At 39.4% G+C, this 20,740-nt stretch overlaps 1 protein-coding gene across 1 annotated transcript in view; it reads left to right on the top strand.

Moving 5' to 3' along the window:
- The window catches only part of C3H10orf67 (chromosome 3 C10orf67 homolog), a 115,689-nt gene that overhangs the window by 92,011 nt on the left and 2,938 nt on the right, over positions 1 to 20,740 (top strand). Inside the window, exons 14-16 of the mRNA XM_067030739.1 lie at positions 1,649 to 1,736; positions 7,047 to 7,130; positions 7,217 to 7,277. Of these exons, the coding sequence (XP_066886840.1) occupies positions 1,649 to 1,736; positions 7,047 to 7,130; positions 7,217 to 7,277 (233 nt within the window). The remainder of the gene's footprint in view (positions 1 to 1,648; positions 1,737 to 7,046; positions 7,131 to 7,216; positions 7,278 to 20,740) is intronic.

Raw genomic sequence — 20,740 nt, 5'->3', positions numbered from 1 at the left:
GCAAATTGGTGATACCTTTATTTTATCTTTCCTTCTGCATTTCTTAGCTAAATTCTATTAAAGAAAAAAAAAGTTTTCCCCAACGGTTGCCCTGAAATATAGTTTCAGGCAAGATAAATGCTTGATCCCCTTTATTTATCAATATTCGGAATAATGAGTTGATACCCTAAAACCTCACTGGAGAGTCTTGAACTGAGGAAAGACCCAATGATCTGATGTCTTAAAAGAATTATGACTTGTGTTGATAAAAGGCCATAGGGAAGCCAAAGGAAAAGCAGGGAGAAAAGTTAAGAGTTCCAGAAAGAATAATTCCCTCTTAGGCAAAACATGATGGTGATTTGCCTGGGGTGGGAGACCTGGAGCTGTTGAGAAATGATTAAACTGGGCTTATATTTTGAAAGTAGGATGTATTGAAAGATTGGACATAAGGTGGGAAGGATGGAGTTGCCTTCAACTGAAACAAGCAAGAAGATTTTGGAGGGAAATCAGTTTTGATGTGTTAAATTTAAGGTGCCCTTAATCACTTAAGGGTAGAGGTCTAGTGGCAGTGATGAGTATATGAGTCTGCAGTTCAGAAGAAAGTTTAGGCTGGGGGCATAAATTTGGGATGCATAAGTATAGATGGTATTTAAAGCCATGGGATTAAATGAGATCTGCTAAGAATGAGTGTTGGAGAAAAATAGAGAGATACAAGGATTGAGTTCTAATATTTGATAATAACTGACTTTCAGATGCTATTTTTTTTGATCTGATGTTTTCCTTCTAAAGGACATCCCTCTTTTGTGAACTCTTTTCACCTTTTGCTTTCTTGTTGGCTTGTGAAATTTATTTGTGTATTCTTATTAATTCCCTGTCTGTCGGGCTTCCTCGGTGGCGCGGTGGTTGAGAGTCCGCCTGCCGATGCAGGGGACACGGGTTCGTGCCCCAGTCTAGGAGGATACCACATGCCGCGGAGCGGCTGGGCCCATGGGCCATGGCCGCTGGGCCTGCACGTCCGGAGCCTGTGCTCCGCAACGGGAGGGGCCGCAGCAGTGAGAGGCCCGCGTACCACAAAAAAAAATAATAAATTTTTTAAAAAATTCCTTATCTATCAATTTTAGATGTTACAAATACCTTTTCCCAGTCTATGAACTTTGTATATGCTGACCTTTATTGTACAGAAATTCTTAATTTTTATCCATCAATATTTTCGCCTTAGGTGTGTTTAGAAAGTCTTTCCCCATCTCCACTAAAATATTCTCCCATGTTTTTAGACAAGCATTGATTTACCTCTCATATTTAGGTCTTTACTCCAGTCCTTTCCAGATTGGGTTGTGGTGCCACTTTGGTCACAGACTATGTTCTAGTACATTCCCGAATCTGTTTCAGTGTTCCTATTCTATTCCATTTATTTTTCCTTTCCAAACTGTTTTTATACTATGATTTTTGTGGTATATGGCTACTCCCTCCTGTTTGCTTTTCAGGGCTGGAAAATACATAATTTTAGAAATCAAAGAGTGATAAGTTCATACGAATATTTTTAAATGTTTACTTGTATCTCCTTGCTCTTACACTGAACATTGTAGTTTCTAATCACAAGAACATAATACTGATTGGCTCTTTCCTATAATTTCTGTTCATTTTAATTCCACTGCTTCTTTTATTTCAGCTTTCATGTGCTTAAGAATGAGATGTTCACTCGGCACACATTGTTCCGTCAGTTTTCAGTGCTGACTAACACGTCCTTCAATTATGTTGTAAGTACATACTGGCTAGATGCTCTTTGTCTCTTTGATGATACCTGTAACGCGTCTTTCTGAAGTTAACATGTTTTGAACCCCTGACATTGGAGGCTCTGGAGATAGTACATGAGTCACTCTGCTGAATGCTGATGGCCTAAGACAGAGTGTCCGAACCCCAAGAGCTCTCTCCAGTGTGAGACATAGATGTGTAAACAAATTGTTACCATGCAGTATGGTTGAGCTGTGATGGAGGCAAGTGAAAATTTCAGAGGAGCGGGGGGGGACTCCCCCCGGGAGGCACTTATCAACCTGACCAGCTGTGCGCGTGGATGGAAGTAGGAACTATCACAGCTCAAGATCCAAGTATCCAGTCACTTCCAAATGGAAAAAGGAGGTAAAAGAATCTGTTCCTAGTACGAAGCCATTCGTTTTCACACTAGAAGTCACCTGTAGATACAGCCCAATCCTAAAATAGACTTTTTTTGGAAATTGAAGTATAGTTGGTTTACAATGTTGTGTTAGTTTCTGGTGTACAGCAAAGTGATTCAGTTTTATATATATATATATATATATATATATATATATATACACACACATATATATATATAACTGAATATATATATGTTCTTTTTCAGATTCTTTTCCATTATAGGTTTTTACAAGATATTGAAAATAGTTCCCTGTGCTATACAGTAGGTCCTTGTTGTTTATCTATTTCATATATACTAGTGTGTATCTGTTTAGTCCCAAACTCCTAATTTATCCCTTTCCTTTTCCCCCTTTGGTAACCATAAATTTGTTTTCTGTGTCTGTGAGCCTATATCTGTTTTGTAAATACGTTCATTTGTATTATTTTTTTAGATTCCACATATAAGTGATATCATATGATATAAGATAGACTATCTTTAAAACTCTTTACTTAATGTTTTCACTTGGGAGTTGTAATTGTAAGGGCACATGATGACCAGTGTAGAAAGACAATCAATAAATTGCAAACAATCAGTAACTTAACCTACTATAAATGCTATTGAGAAACTGCTGCAAAGCTAAGTGTTCTGAGGACAAGTCAGGTTTGTGGAAAAAGTCACAAGAAATACAAACTTTGGTTTCCTGCTTCAAGAGGCTTACAATCTAAAATCACTTTCTTTTTAAAATTTTCTCCACAATTTTCACTTTAAGACAATTTTCTAACTCCAAGTTGCTGCAAGAGATCAGAGAACTTAAGAACATTGGCAAGATAATATTATTTCTAATTTTTAACTAAATTTACATAGTAATAGGAACCGTGCTGAGGATTTTAATAATTGACTCCCCTGAAATGTTCCAAAACTGGTCTACATAGATGGGAATATATTAAGTCTCTTTCTTCTCCTTTTGGTTTTTTCTCTTCTCAACTGAAGGTTACAACTTTAATTGGAGTAATCCTCATTTTAGATATTTAATCAGCTGGACAAATAAAATATTGGAGGACCCAGGAGAATGCTGTGCTACTCAAAAAGCAGGCTTTTTAAGGATTATCTGGTAAAATTTTCTGGTCCAAATTTGAATTGTCCTGGCTTTATGAAACAGACTTCTAAAATCTCAGAATTATTCCAGTCCAAGCATAGTAATAGATCTAGATTTTCCTTGAGAAAAATCTTGGCCCTGCCTCAGATGTTCATGCAATCTGTCTTCCTACGGAGGAGAGATGGACTCTATCTAGTCTAGAATACATCTGTGTGCCACTACTTATTTGGGATTCAGGCTCATGAATCCTTATCTATATAGCTACACAGTATATATGCACTCAAGACACTCATCAAAGAGGACAGCGAATATTTAAGAAAAATAGAGAGAGGGAAGGGGAGAGAGTGATGAGTGAATGAACTTTGGGTAAACTAACATTTTCCCTTGGTTCCCTGTACTCTAGTCACTTGTCCATTCACAGATATTTGAGTACAAATATGTACCAAGCAGCATGCTTGGGTTGCAAATGTCATCTCCCAGTTTGTGGACAAGGTTTTGGTATCTTTTCATAAATAAATGTTCTTAATCTCAATGTTAGTTTAATAATCTTTTCCTTTTTGCCTTTATATTTTTTTCTGTCTTTAGGTAAACCTTACCTAACCTTCAATCAAAAATACATTCTTCTCTAATGTATGCAAATGTCAAATCACTATGTCGTACACCTGAAACTAACATAATTTTGTCAACTATATTTCAATAATTTTAAAAAACCTAAAAAACAAAAAATATTTTCTTCTCTATAAACTTAAATTTTTTTTCTTGTTTTGCCTTTCATATTTAGAGGTTTAATCCACCTAGAATTGATATTAGTGTACAGAACGGTAGACATCTGATTTCATTTTCTTTTAATATAGATAATCAGCAGATCTAGCACCATTTATTCAAAAGTCCATCTTCTCCCCTGATACATAATTCCACCCGTTATATATTATAGTAAGGGCTCATATATGTATGAGTCTGTTTCTGTCTGTTCTGTCCTACTGTTGTATTTCTCTAGTCTCGCATCAGTGTGACACTGATTTAATATCTATACCTTTATTATAAATCTTTTTCTGATAAAACAAATACTCCTGCCCTGATGTTCTTCAAGAATGCCTTGGCTTTATTGGTTCTTTACATTTCCATATAAAATTTAGAATCAGATTGTCAATATTCACAGTATAAAAAAAAACATAAGAAACAAATTAAAAATTCTGTTGGGATTTTGACTAGAAGTGCATTAAATCTATAGATCAGTTTGGGCACAGTTGGCACCTTTTAGGTGCTGAATCGTCTAATCCATAAACAAGGTATAGCTTTTGTTGACAATATTATGTTCGTTTGCATTTTATCTCTGCCGATTCTTTTCCAGAGACTTTTGTCAGTAGTTTCTAGAGTTCGTATATTCTTATACTCTATTGTTGGGGACAAGAAGCTTAATGAAATTTTCATCTAGATCTCATAATACCTCATTTTTTAAAGAATATAGTTCTAATTTCAGGATACTGTTTCTTTAACTGACTCTACAGTTTTTTCATAGTTCCTGTTTTATTTACTCTTCTCTCTCATCCTTGACAGGGTGAGGTGTGTTGAAACCCAGTGTTACCAACTGCATTCTTGTGTGTTGCTCAGATCTCCCTTTTACATTTCAGCTGGAAGGCAGGTTGATATGCACAGCCCCTATTTCAGACCCCAACTTCAGCAGGATTTTCCCTTTTTCAGCCCTGTCAGAGAGGTTGTATTTTCCTCTACACCCACGGTATGGAACAATGGAGTACATTGGAACTTAAATTCTCAGCAGTCATGCATTTAACACTGGCTTCTTTTACCATCTTTATGAAAGACTTGAAGGCAGTGAGGAAAGGACCATATGTATATTTAAAAGAGTTTTCTAGACAGGGAGAGAAAGGACCATCGGAAGACTCTATGACAGAAGTGTACCTGGCATGTTTGAGAAACAACAAAACATGCAGTGTGGCTGGAGCAGAGTGAACGAGGAGAGAACAGGAATAAATATGGTTAAAGGGATGATAGGACTTCGATTTTTTTTCTATCACTCTGAGTAAAATTGGAAGCCTTTTAGAGTTTTCGGCAAAGCAGTAAGGCAATCTCACTTAACATTTTAAAGGGACAGCTCTGGCAGCAATGGAGGCCAGGGACAGGGAAAGAAGCAGATTAGGAAGCTATTGAAGTGATGCTGGTAAGAGATGGTGTGGCTTGGACCGCCTTAGGAGAACAGATGGGCAAAACGGGGCCGACACATGCCTGGAGTGCTGTGCCGTACTACGCGGTGCTAGATTTTATGTATACGTAGCAAAATGGACGGACCTTAAAAGCAAGTACTTAGTGAAATTACTTTGTACATAGTCCTTAGTGAAAGAAGTGGAACACATGAGATCTGCTGATTTTCACCCTGAATCTAAGATGTGCTCAACATTGGTTCAAGATTTTTTTTTTTTTTTTTTTTTTTTTTTTGCGGTACGCGGGCCTCTCACTGCTGGTCTTTCCCGTTGCGGAGCACGGGCTCCGGACGCACAGGTGCAGCGGCCATGGCTCACGGGCCCAGCCGCTTCGCGGCACGTGGGATCCTCCCGGACCGGGGCACGAACCCGTGTCCCCCGCATCGGCAGGCGGACTCTCAACCACTGCGCCACCAGGGAAGCCCAGGTTCAAGATTTTATAAGACTCTAAAATAGAGAAAAAGTGCTGCCAGTCATACTGTGACACTCCATCTATTGTCAGATGCAGCCTGATTTTAGGGATGTTAAACTATCAGAGGGCATGGGCTTCCCTGGTGGCACAGTGGTTGAGAGTCCGCCTGCCGATGCAGGGGACACGGGTTCGTGCCCCGGTCCGGGAAGGTCCCACGTGCCGCGGAGCGGCTGGGCCCGTGAGCCATGGCCGCTGCGCCTGCGCGTCCGGAGCCTGTGCTCCGCAATGGGAGAGGCCACAACGGTGAGAGGCCCGCGTACCGCAAAAAAATATATATATATATCAGAGGGCTATGCCTTAGAATCAACAAAATAGGATATCACATAATACCACTAGCACAAATTAAAATACATGCACAAAATTACATATTTTTGCAAGAACGTATTCAAATGAAAAATACAAATAAATATTTAAATGGTCTGTTTGCTGAGAGGAACAAACACAGAGTGGGGGCAGGCTGTGGGGAAATAGAAAAATGCACGCAAACACACTTACATGTATGTGTGTATACACACATACAAACCAGCAAGAGAGAAGCCTTGAGTAGGGAGAACATCACATAAATTTCCAGGGCGCATCCATGGACCTCAGACCTCTTTTTGATAATCATGCTTGGTGTACTTTTGGTCCTTTTCACCTGTGCATTTTTTTTTTAATCTCATGATTTACTTTGCAGTATATGATGCTGGTGGCAGTTCTGCTTGTGTGCTACTGCTTCTGAACTCCCGGAAGAGATGCTTTTGTGTTTTCACTCTTCAGTTCCTGGGAACCAGGACCATCACCGTGTAGCTTCCAGGAGCTGGGTGGTGCTGGGGATGGCCCGGTGGTACCTGACCAGTTACAAGCAGTAAACCCCATACGGCGCAGGGATAACCGAAAGGAAGTAGAGTCAGAAGAGACATTAAGGAAAACATTTTTCTTGAATTTTCTCTCAAAGGAGCCTGAATTAGGAAGGGGTCCATTCCTTGGGTTTAAAGGGAAGGATTTCCCCAGCCATATTTGAGCAAATAAGTTAGGAGCAGGATTTTCATATCTCAGTTAACTAAGGACTGAAAAACATTCTACATCCATTTGAGCTGGTCATCATTTCCCCTGGATAACACGGTACGTACCGTTTGTGTCTTTCAGAAAGTTAAACCTTTATTTGTGCAATCCAAAGTGAAATTGATAACAGCGTCGACAGCTTCTGCAAATGTTTATCATGCATCTTCGGTAGGGAGATTATTTTTTCCCTATTTAACATTCAATCAGTCAGTATTATTCAGCCTCAGTAATGAAACGGTTTGGTTTACCTACAGACAGACAACAGGTATGTCGACCTAGACAGGGATCACATATCTCTCCTTCCTTCACCAAGAGGTAAGTAAGAATCCTTATTGTTGGAGAAATGGTTCACGCAGGATGGGTAATTAAGATTAATAATGCTTTTCTTTGTTGTCCTGAGATGTTTGGTTTCTGGGTGAATGCATAACTTTTTTCAGCCAATTTATTAAATTAATAGATACGATAAATAAAAGAATGTTAATATGTATTTCTGAATATTGATCTCTGCTAACTGAAAATGAATTGAGTCATACTTCAAAACCAGGAACTGTCTCAGTTGGAATCCTGTTTCTTTTTAATTAAACTGCCAACAAACCTGAAGCTCCTGTTAAATGCCTGTTTTTCCAATTTAATACTTAGAAGAAAAGGACAACTATTTATAGTATCCTTTATCTCCCATCAGTCCTCGTGCGGCCTCAAATTTGACTGTTTTGGAGGTGGAAGTACATTTTGTCCACACGTTTCTGTAAGTCTTTAGGAAACAACCATGCTTGCTTTTCTCTAATAAACAAGTTGGATTAACGAAATGCAACGTTATTTGAATTACTGATGGTAATCAAAGGATGTCAGTAATTTCTGTTTTTCATGTCTGGGAATCTTTAAAAGTAGACTTTTATAATGAATCTTTATACAAGGAGGAAGTGTGTGATATGAGGTTAAATCCTGGACCCTAATTTTTTTTTTAACATCTTTATTGGAGTATAGTTGCTCTACACTGTTGTGTTAGTTTCTGCTGTATAACAAAGTGAATCAGCTATATGCATACGTATATCCCGATATCCCTTCCCTCCTGCATCTCCCTCCCACCCGTCTAGGCAGTCACAAAGCACCGAGCTGATCTCCCTGTGCTATGCAGCTGCTTCCCACTAGCTAGCTATTTTACGTTTGGTAGTGTATATATGTCAGTTCTACTCTCTCACTTTGTCCCAGCTTACCCTTCCCCCTGCCAGTGTCCTCGAGTCCATTTTCTATGTCTGCATCTTTATTGCTGCTGGACCCTAATTTTAAAATCAACTTTTTGAAAACTAGATTGAGAAAAGAACCTCTCTTCTGGGCCTCCATGCAGTGGAGAGGCTTTTTCTGTAGTGCTTGTGGGTATAGGTAGTATCTTTTCTGGAGGTGCCTGCCTGGGTGCAGAGGAATCTTTCGGCAGTCATGATGCTGGCTGCCTCCCGGACTGGCATTTAGGTGACAGTAACACCCAGCCTGGACTCTGTAGCAGCTGCTAGCCTGGGGCATGCAATTTAAAGATATCGCCTTTTTTTTTTTTTTTTTGCCACACTGCGTGGCTTGGGGGATCTTAGTTCCCCGACCAGGGATCGAACCCGGTCCCCCTGCAGTGGACGTGCGGAGTCCTAACCACTGGAGTGCCAGGGAAGCCGCCGAAGATATCAACATTTAAATAAGGGAGTAGCTGTATTGAATTGTTGGAAAATTCCAACCCATACAGTAAGTTATTTCTGAAATATCACAATGTGTTAGGGGAAGAGAGACTCATGAGTTATCATAAAAATATAAATTGTTAAATTTGGAACCTGTGTTCCACCTGGCATTTTAATTAGAGAGCTTAATTAACAGCAGAAAATTCAGTTGAGAACTTTACATCCAAAAGTGATTTTTCTCTGCCGAGCAAACCAGTTTTCAAAGGTCCATTTGTAGTCATACAAACTGACCTTGACGGCCACCTGGGCCATAAGGCAGCTTTGGCCAAAACAAACACTGTCACTCCCTTTCCTCTGTCCTAAAAATGCAAAGTGTACAGTTATTTCCACCCTGTCTACAGAAAGCCCTCCTAAAATTCATTGACACCCTTTTTTTTTTGCCTTCCTAATAAAATTGAAAGTAGATGCTATTTTATGATCCATAATTTTGCAGCATGCCACAAAGCGCACCATTCTGAATATGACTGCACTGCAGAAGAGGCGTGGGTGACAGTGTCACACTGAAAGCCTCTGGACATAACTCTGACGTTTCTTTCTGCAAAACCTCTGATGCAACGTTGACATGTCATGTTTTCCCCTCTGAAGATAGTGTGGGGGAATCATCCAGTTAACAAAAGTTTCTGGTTAATTGGGTTCCAGTTAATCCAAAGTTGACTAGAAATAAATTTTCTATTTTTAATGGATTAAAAAAACCAATACATGAATACCAGGAGGAAACTGAATTACAAATTTACTAATTGGGGAGTAGGTGAATTTTTTTCATTAGATATCAGCCTTTCACGATTATGGAGACTGAACAGTATTCACACTAGACGGTCAAAGACCAAACTGTCGTCACAAAACACATCACTCCAGGCTTCTCAGGTACTTCAGGAGGTGGAGAACCCCCTTCAGGCCCCTAGGAAATAGTTCAATACGTTATCAGTGTTTTTAAGCACTAGTTCACAAATACATTTTCAAAGGGGTGTTTAGCTGCATGGTTCGTACGTATCTGACTTATAGACAAATCTTAATTACTTCCTATAAGACGGGGGTGACCTATATGGTGACAGAAGCCAGATTCAACCCTGTAAAGTCACTGTGGTACTGAGTTCTGTTTTTTAAATTATGTAAATAGAATATTAATATGTTAATTACTCTATGAATATTTATCCTCCCTGTTAACAGCATCCTTGGTGTTGCATCAAAGATAGAGGTTCTTACGTTGTACTTTCATACCACAAGATACTTTTGAAAATTGTGGATAACAACCATTTAGAGGGTGTAGGTACTATTCCAAATGTCTTTTAAGTTTTAACTCTAATCCTCACAAAAACCCTATAAAGTCAGCCCTCTTGCTTTCTCAAGTCTTAGAGGAGACAATTGGATTCAGAGGGGTTTGGTAAGCTGGCAGGTTTATGACCACAAATAAATAGATTATTAATTTATAAATAAGGCTGGGTTCAGACCCAGAGAATGTGGCCCTAGAGTCCAGGCTTGTCACCACTCCGTTATATTGACTTTTGCCCCAAGACTCACGCGTGACACTGTGTGGTCGCATTTTCAACAGCACACAATGGGAAAACGGGATGTGGCAGAAACGCTTTGGAGGTGGACAGACCTCGGTTCCTGTCTCATTCCAGTCACTCCCGGGGTAACTTCATTCATCTCCCTCTGCTGTGTAACATGGAGATGGCGACCCCGCCTCCCAGCTTTGCTATGAGGATTAAATGAGGTGAAGTGCCTCGCTAACCCCATCCCTGCCTTTCCTCCTGAGCTATGGATAATATAATCCCTGGGTTCCCAAAATAAAGTCAGGCAAACATGCTTTTTAATCTACTACACGAGAGCTATAATGTCCTCAGCAGTAGGCTAGTGATTGAAAAGAACTGGTCTCTCCTTTAATTCTTTAGTAACTAATGGTCTACCAAGCATAAGAAAGAATAAAATTTGTCACTGGTATCAGATCATATGGTAGATATTTTGAAAAGAGCAAAATAAAACAAAACGTAACTTAAAACAACGTTATATCAGGTGATATATCTTTCCTAGGCAAATTGAAATTAACTTTTTGTTATGTTGCAAGCTTTACTCCAAAAAATTCTAGCAAGAACAACAGAGAGTTATTCTTGCAACAAAGAAAGTTTAAGAGATAAATAAATCCTCATTAATATAAGGGAATAAAAAAATGAGGTACCATACTATCTGCAGAATTTCAAAGCCGTTTTTTTACACAGTAGTAATTATCCCAAAAGATCCCAGGTAACATTATTAATTTGTTTGCTACTTAACTGTGATAAAATTTGGGGTCTGAGCTGTCCATTGTGCACTGTGCACTGCCACAGATTTTATGTACTTAAGAAGACCTTTCTCACAGTCCAGTAATTAGGTGCTATTGACATTGTAATCTTTGAAAATGTTCCTAATGAGCCTCAAAGACACAAATCTCATAGATAAAACCTCAAAGTAACAGTGACCCTTTAAGTGGCTTGTCAGTAAGAGAAAGCTCAAACATAAATATCTGAAACACAGGAGACACCCAAATTTAAACCTAGATTACATTGTATTGTTAATTCTCTCAGACTTTTAGGGAAGAAACATGGAAGAAGTGATTTTAAAGGCTTTTAAAGAATAGTAGAACAATCGCAATACATTGGATAGGATTTTAAAACCTTTCTTTTCACCCTTTGAAACTTTGGACCTGAAAAGTGGTTTTTTTTTTACTAAGTGTATTATCCACCAATTTATAAAAATAAATATTAATTGAAAGTGGAGTTCAGTTGACCCTGTTTTTGTTTTAAACACAAAAATAATTTTAAAAATCACACAAGAAATTGGAATTTAAAAGATAAAAAGGAAAGTATTTTAGGCATAAGTGTTAGCATTGTTTTACATACTGTTTCTAGACTTCAGCTATAATATAATTTACTAAGGTATTCATATTCAAATGCATATTTTACAGTATTACCACACATATACCACATACGTATATAATATATAACATCGCTTGGCATGTAATTGATGGCTATTAAAAATGTTAAAATAGGACTAACCTGATTTACTAAATATAATGTATTAAGGGGTCTGTTAATGTTTATGATGTCACTGCCACCAACTTTTCTACTTCCCTTATTGTCACCAATTACCTGTAATTCAGATGTATTGCTAAGTTATATATGTCATCCTTGTCTTTGAGATTTGGGCTGATTCTCAACTACCTTTTCTTAAGAATTTGCCTTGCTCTTTATGCCTGTGTTCTAAAGATATTTTCTATTCAAGGCATGGGATATAGGATATTAAATGACAAATTAAAGCCTGGAATATCAGCAGTGTGTCTCTTAACATACCTTTCCAAATACAGGGAATTCTCAATGGCATAGAAAAGAGCCAAGCTGACCAAATGGATTCGAGAATTAATCTGAAGTTCTGTATCCAACTGAAGCTTTGTCCATTGGTCAAATAGTGAATTGAAAAATGAAAACAGATAATACATGCTTTGAAAATAATGTTAATAGTTGAAACAAGTAGGCAGGCAAAGTACTCTGAATTTGTAAGATCATAACAACTTAGTAGGAAAAAAGGTCACGACTAATACATATTAAAAATGTACTTTGGGCTTCCCTGGTGGCGCAGTGCCCATGAGCCATGGCCGCTGGGGCTGCGCCTCCAGAGCCTGTGCTCTGCAACAGGAGAGGCCACAGCAGTGAGAGGCCTGCGTCCCACCAAAAAAAAAAAAAAAAAAGTACTTTATTAATTTGATGGACTGTCTTGTATTAATTCAGTCTAGTGATGCTTTTACGTATTTGTAGACAATGTTTCATTGAATAAATGCCACTAAGCATATTCCTAATTATGCCCCACGTTGGTACTCAGAGGTCTCCAAAGCATGAGCATGAGGCAAAGATGGTTTCTGGTGTGTGTTATTATTCAGTCATTGGGCCATGAGTTGGATTCCAGCAGCCTCTCTGGATCCTGTGGCCACTGATTTCATCCCAAACCTCAGCTACCCATTGCTGCCCAGTCAGTATAAACCATATAAGCCTTTTATGGTGGTAACAAAATATTGAGAGAGGTTTTAATTAGTGTTGAGTGAGTATTAATTTTTAAATTTAGGAATGGTTCTGTTAGAGAAATGACAAAATGTTACAAGATGTTGTATATGGATTCATGCAAATTCATGGACATATCAAGTTGCACCCTTAAGTGAACTGGGAGTGACATCTTTGCATGTGAAGGATACCATATGAATATTCCTTTCAATGGGAGGAACCCCGAGTTTGGAATTTGAGGGAATAAATTGAGATCAGAAAAGCGGATATTTATGTCAGTGTAGGGAAGTGTCACTGGGCTTCAGTCCTCAGCCTTTCCTGTTCCCGGCTGGTTCAGATTCTTTAATGCATGTTCCTTATCTTGAATGAAATGATCACATGGAAAAAAAGTAGGTCATAGGAAGAAGTATGTTGTATATATACTATTACGTGCTACACAAATGTAAGCTAGAGTGACAACTATAAAATAATCTTATTATTTTTGTTTACATATCAGTAAGAATGAATTGAGGAAGGTCTCGTCGACTAATTTAGAAACTATTTTTTTGTTTTATGAAATATTTCAAATATTCAGAAAACACAGAATTACATGTTGAGTACCCATTGCGTATGTGTATGTTTTAGTATATGTGCATGTTAAAAAGTATCATTACTTCAATAATTTGTTTAGTGAGGACCTATTAATGATAAATTCTGTTTGTCTTAATTTTATCTCCCTCTTGAGGGTAGTTTAGCAAGATATGATATTCTGGGTTGGCAGCTATTTTTTCCTCCACATTTTGTTATTATGCCGTTGCCTTTGAGCCTCTGCTCAGGCTTCTTGAAGTTTGTTGTTGATTTGTCAGCCATTTGTGGTCATTTGAGTTTTCTTTATGTAGCTTTTAAGGTTTAGTCTTTATTCTTGATGGTCTGTAGTTTTACTGTAATGTACTCATTCTATAAAATGTATTTAATCTTGATCAATATTCAGAGTACAATTTGGATCATTCATATCTTCTTTACTTCTAGAAATTTCTCAGCCATTGTCTTTTCAAACATCGCTTGTGTAACATCCTACACATTATTTTCTTCTGAAGCACCTCACAGTCTCTTCTCATGACTCTAATCTACATTTTCTAATTTTTGTGTTTATTTCTCTGTTGTGCATATGGATGGATTTCTTGATGTTACCTTTTCCGATTTTCCAATCCTCTCTTCATCTATGCCCAATTTATCCCATGTTTTAGTTTTATTTTAGTGACTTTTTTTATTTCCCAAGACTTTAAATTGATTGATTTTCAGAGCCACCAGTCCTTATTTTATCCTGGCCTGTTTTGCATCGTGATTTATTTGTTTAGTGGACACTATCAATTATTTCTGCAAGCATACTAAACACACATTTAAAAATCTTTGTCAAACTATTTCACCAACTTAAATTTATCTGGAGTGAATTCATATCCTGATAGCTTATCTTTCTGTTGTCTTTCCTAGCATTCCGTTCCTTTATTTATTTTGGAATTTTGGTTTACAGGGTCAAGTTTCTTTGTCTCATTCATATTCATTCTCTCTCTCTCTCTCTCTCTCTCTCTCTCTCTCTCTCTCTCTCTCTCTCTCTCTCTCTTCCCTCCCACCACCTGAATGCAATATTTCCTGTATTTGGTAATTTGGTATTTCCAGTTTGGTAACAGCACCCACTTCCACCACTCTCACTCCCAGTCTACAGCCAGTTCTTATAAGTTTGGGGGTGCCTGTCCTGCTGTGACAACAGGGTCTTGAAGCCTTTAAGCTATCAGGTCGCTTGGCTCAGTTCCTGTGAGTGAAGTAAGTTTTGCCTTTGAGCCTCCCTAAGCCCAGAGCTTTCTAAAAAGCCATAGTAGCCCCAGGTTAGAAACTTATTTTTTTCTCCCAATTTCCTTTCATTCATGCCTCTGTCTTTGAGGAGTGGTTTGTTCTTTCACCCAACATGGAGCACATTTAGCCTCTGTCACCAGACAGGAGCTTTATTCCTGGCTGTCACTGTGAATGTCTGTAGCTGGCATTACACAGGGCTGTGGTTTGAGCCTGTGTATGACTGCTAGGGCTGCCATGACCAAGTACAGCAGCTGGTTGGCTGAACCACGGAAATTTGTGGTTTCACAGCTCTGGAGGCTGGAAGTTTGAAATCAAGATGCCAGCAGGGTTGGTTCCTTCTGAGGTCGGTGAGGGACAGGTTCCGTCCATGCTGCTCTCAGAGCTTCAGGAACCTCACGTGTTCCTTTGCTTGTAGATGGTGGTCTCCTCATGTCTTCACACAGTCTTCCCTCCGTGTGTGTCCATCTGTGTCCAAATTTCACCTTTTTATGAGGATGAAGACATATTGGATTAGGGTCCACCTTAATGACCTCATCTCAACTCAATCATCTGCAAAGACCCTATTTCCAAATAAGGTTACATTCACAGGTCCTGGCAGTTAGAACTCTAACGTCTTTGGGGGAGACACAATTCAGTCCATAACAGCCTTGCTCATTGTTTTACATTTCTTTACCTGAGAAGTGTTTATCTATTTTATCCCGGTATGTCTTGATTTTTTTTTTTTAATTTATTTTACTTATTTATTTTTGGCTATGTTGGGTCTTCACTGCTATGCACAGGCTCTCTCTAGTTGCACGGAGCGGGGTCTACTCTTTGTTGTGGTGTGCGGGCTTCTCATTGCTGTGGCTTCTCGTTGTGGAGCACGGGCTCTAGGCACGCAGGCTTCAGTAGTTGTGGCACGCGGGCTCAGTAGTTGTGGCTTGCAGGCTCTAGAGCACAGGCTCAGTAGCTGTGGCTCACAGGCTTAGTTGCTCCGCGGCATGTGGGATTTTCCCAGACCAGGGCTTGAACCTGTGTTCCTTGCATTGGCAGGCGGATTCTCAACCACTGTGCCACTAGGGAAGACCCCCAGTATATCTTTGGATTATTTTTCTTTTTAAATTGTTATTTATCATGACCATACAGTATAATAAATCATGAACTTGCTATATTGTACTTCCTTCTCCCCCCACCAAAAAATTCCTATATGTTCAAATCAGTTTTCTTCATGTTTCTAGACCAAAGGCCCTTCATTTGATTTCAGGCCTACCTTATGTATACAGTCTGTTCTAAAGAACACTTCCCCTTTGTAAACAATGGCCCCACTTCTTATTATCCTATACATCAAAAGCACGTATTAAATATCTACCATTTCTTGAAAGAACATTTTAAAAGTCTCTGTTGCACCTTAGTAAAAGTCCTTTCCCCCGGTGTTCTGTCTGTGAAATAGGCAATAAGTTACCTTTTCTGGAAAAGGATGTGTTAGGGGTTGAATTATGTCCCCCCTTTCCCAAAAGATATGTTGACACCCTAACCCCGGTTCCTGTGAATGTGACCTTATTTATAAAATAGGGTCTTCGCAGATTTAATCAAGTTAAGATGAGGTGATTGGGGTGGGCCCTAATGCAATATGACTGGTGTCCTTATAAGAAGAGGGAAATTGGGACACACACACGCAGGGAGAATGCCACGTGATGAAAGAGACAGAGATTGGAGAGGTGCAGCTGTAAGCCAAGGAACCCCAAGGATCTACAGCTACTACCAGAAGTTAGGAAGAGTCAAGGAAGGATTGTACCCAGAGTTTGAGAGCGAGAAAGGTCCTGTCAACACCTCGATTTCAGACTTACAACCTCCAGATCCGTGAGAGAATAAATACGTGTTGTTCTAAGCTATATGGTTTCTATTACTTTGTTACAGCAGCTCTAGGAAGCCAAAAGCAGGATGGCAATTTGATCATTTCCATGACATCCACATTCAATAGATAGAGAGCCACCATCCCAAATGAGTTCAGGGACCTTGTGTTTCCAGTTGGCATTACATCGTAGGGTAAGGAGTTCTGCCGTTGACTTCTCAAGTAATGGAGACATCTCCCTTGGATTGATTAGAAAGCTACTTCCTCCAACTTCAAGGTATGTTGTCGTTTTAAGGAATCAAATGTGATAAGGCTTGTGTATAAATGTGCCTGCCACTTCCCACGCATTCAGCAAATGATCAATAAATGTTTAATAAAATTGAGTCTGACGTTTGCGTCACATCATAACTGTATGAACTTGGGTAACAACCTAACATCCCTATTTGTCCTCTGACTAAAGAGTCCCACCACATCCCAGTGGCCTCCTCCTGTCATCCTGTCGATGCCTTCTTTTCTTACTCATCCCCTCCCTTCCTCTTCAAGCAGGCACCCTCTGGTCCTCCTTACCTTTAATGTCAGCCCTCCAGAGAGAAATCATCGGAAGCTGCTCTCCTTCTCTAGCCCCAGATTATTCCACTTGCCTTTTGCTCTGCATCTCCCTGACACTCCTCCTGCCTAGGGCACCCTCCCTAGGGAATCCTTCAAATGTGAAATCGTTTTCAGTTCCTCCAGTGTATCCCCTGGCACTGGGCCACACCCCTTGCATTCTGTTCCTAATGAGCGTCCCTTAACTTGAAACGCTCTTCTCTTGACTCCAAGACACCAACCTTTTCTTGTTCTCCTCCTACTTCTCAGAACATCCTTCTCTGTCGGTCTCTCCTGGTTACTCAGTTCTGCCCCCCTCCCCTGAGCATTAAGGGTTGGGGTCACTAAGGATTTCATTCTTCGATTCACTTTTACACACTTTGTTATTCCTCTGCATCCTTCAATAGATGTCTGTGGCTTTCAGGATAAAACCAAATTCTTCAGTTTAGCATATAAGAGCATGCATAATCCCTGCCTCTCCCCTACGTGAGCTCTCTAATCTAGTCATAACAAATGACTTGCTGTTCCCCACTCTTCCATGCTGTTCCATGCTTCTGTGCCTTTATACGTGCTCGCACCTAGGTGGTAGGTCTTGTGCCTGCTCTTGCTGGGGCTCGCTCCTATCCTACAGTTAGCTGGCTGTCGATGGGCCTCAGGCTGGCCGTCTGCTGGGCTGACAGGTGCAACCACATCTTATATTTCTCATCATTGATCAGGCAAACCCAGTCTTGCTTTCATGGTGGTGTCAGGGTTCCCAAGAACAAAAAAGAGCAAGCGCCAGTGCACAAGGACTCTTGACGTTTGCTGACGCCACATTTGCTTCTGTCCCATTAGTCAAAGCAAGTCTCATGACCAAGACCGGTCAATGTGGAGGCAACTGGAAAGGCCGTGGATACCGAGGGGCCCATGCTTCTTAACCTCCTAGGTTTCACCTTTTTGTTCATTCATTCATTTATTTATTCATTCATTCCACAGACTTCATGAGCACCTACTAGATTTTACTTTTTTTAATTGAAGTACAGTTACTTTACAACACTGTGCTAGCTTCTGCTGTACAACAAAGTGATTCAGTTATACATATGTATATTCTTTTTTATATTCTTTTCGATTATGATTTATTACAGGATATTGAATATAGTCCCCTGTGCTTTATAGTAGGACCTTGCTGTTTATCTATTTTATATATATAGTAGTTTGTATCTGCTAATCCCAAACTCCTAATTTATCCCTTCCCCACCCCCCATCTCCCTGTGGTAACCATAATTTTTTTTTTCTGTGTCTGTGAGTCTGTTTCTGTTTTGTAAATAAGCTCACTTGTATCATATTTTGGATTCCACATATAAGTGATATCATGGTATTTGTCTTTCTCTGACTTACTTCACTTAGTGTGATCATCTCTAGGTCCATCCATGTTGCTGCAAATGGCAGTGTTTCATTCTTTTTTATGGCTGAGTAGTATTCCACTGTGTATATATACCACAGCTTCTTTATCCATTCATCTGTCAAGGGCAGTTAAGTTGCTTCCATGTCTTGGCTATTGGAAATAGTGCTGCTATGAACACTGGGGTGCATGTATCTTTTCGAAGTAGCATTTTGTCTGGATATATGCCCAGGAGTGGGATTGTTGGATCATACGGTAACTGTGAGCACCTACTATAAACAAAGACTTAGATGAGGCACTGAGGATGCAGAGAGTCTTCTCAGTGCATGAAATTTCTATTCTAAGGCGGACACTCAAAGATTAGCACATTTGGCGGCTTCCCTGGTGGCGCAGTGGTTGAGAATCTGCCTGCTAATTCAGGGGACACGGGTTTGAGCCCTGGTCTGGGAAGATCCCACATGCTGCGGAGCAACTAGGCCCGTGAGCCACAACTACTGAGCCTGTGCGTCTGGAGCCTGTGCTCCGCAACAAGAGAGGCCGCGACAGTGAGAGGCCCGCGCACGGTGATGAAGAGTGGCCCCCGCTTGCTGCAAATAGAGAGAGCCCTTGCATAGAAAAAAACGAACACCCAACACAGCCAAAAATAAATAAATAAATAAATAAATTTTTTAAAAGATTAATTAGCACATTCAATAAAAGCAATACCAGTATTTACAGAGGTCCCACGAGGCAAGGTGAACCTGAAAATGCCTCTCTGCATTTGTCACCATTTCTGCAGAAACTGCTACCTCGTGAAAGTCAGGATTAGCGATTAGCCCCTTCCCTCATAAAGATCAGAAAAAGCCCAAATACAGAAACGGTGTTTAAAATATTTTCAGTGTGTAAGTTTTTTAAAATTGTAATCGAAAAATTACTATATTTCTTTGGTAGCCTATAAATTCAAGCCATGGGATTGTGTGAACACAGCACTTCCTCTAAATACCAAATGTGGGCTAGAGGAGCAGTTAACATTTTAATCCTCCTTGCTTGTTTATAGGAACAAATTCGCTTGCAACTTCAAATTCACACTTGTGCAAATAAATTACAAAGACCAAAAGTGCAAATGAAAAATCCCTTTTCAAATAACTATGAAGCTTCCGTGTTAGGTATACTGATTTTTCTGTAGGATGAGGACAGATTGCATGGGGAGCCCAGGCTTTCATAAAGAGGGGGGTGGGGAATTGACTTGGGCCTTCATTTTCTCACAAAAGGCACAATGCGAAGCGCATCTGTGAACATTGCATAATTTGTTATGTTCTACAAAGAGGTGGGTTTTTGTTATACACATACCAGAGCTATTTGGTACTGTTTCACCAATGATCTCTATTCAGGTCCAGAAAAGAAATTGGCCTCAGAAGAGTGAAAGGAGAGTAAATTTTTCTTTAAAAATTAGATACAGATTATCGCTTCAAAATGCAGGAGGGAATTTTACAAGTGACGGTGCACTGATTAGCTTTCCAGTGGACACCCAGCCCTTTATGAATCGCATACTAGCTGTGGTCAACTGTGACCAATGTGGTTTATTACTCTCCCGAAGAGCTGAACTAAGATTACCCATCTAATTTAATTGAGAAATGTTGGGTGAACTTGAACTGTTTCATGGACATGAATGACCAGAGAATTTATTTGATAAGACATTAAAGGCTGAATATGGTAGCTATCTCTTTGATGGTTTGATACAGTCATTTCCTTAGTTCATTAGCAAATCTCTCGTAGATTTTTGTTCTTCTTCTTTTGGGGATTACATGAGCAGCCGGAATGAAAAAGGGAGAAAAATGTTTCTGTACATCATTAGAAAAAATTTTTAAAACTTACCTTTATCGGTAAATATTCATGACAGTTTTTAATGTAGTCTGAAAAGTGACATCAGCTTTGAAGTAAAGGAAGCTAACAGTAGTAAAATTGTGGGAAAATTAATAAATCCACTGTATTTTCATGTGAAAGTCCCTAAATTATTTTTAAATATTGTCTTCTGATTTCGTTTATTAAGGGGGAAAAAAGATGTCAGGAAGTTAACATGTTATTCACCAGCATCCTTTGCATTTTCTTGTAAACTGGACACTGCGGGCATTTATTGCTGGCATCTCAATGAAACGTTTAAGGTAACTTTACCATTAGCAGAGCACACAAGGTAGCATCAGATGAAAAGGTGCTTTCTCTTATGTCTGCTAACATTAACATAAATTCTGCTGTATTCCCAGTGACAAGCGCTAAGGTGTAATGTGGATGTTTGCATCTTTTTTTAAACTGTATTTAAATGTGATATGTTTTAAACTACTCACAGAAACTCCGAGATGGAAACTCTTAAGAATAAGTTACAAAATCACACCTCATGTTCCTAGTGACTCTTTAAATGGAATTTT

The sequence above is a fragment of the Kogia breviceps genome, chromosome 3 (assembly GCF_026419965.1).
Source record: "Kogia breviceps isolate mKogBre1 chromosome 3, mKogBre1 haplotype 1, whole genome shotgun sequence".
NCBI classification, from domain to species: domain Eukaryota; kingdom Metazoa; phylum Chordata; class Mammalia; order Artiodactyla; family Physeteridae; genus Kogia; species Kogia breviceps.
Note: the sequence above shows the minus strand (reverse complement) of the source record. Positions and strands in the feature narration are given on the sequence as shown.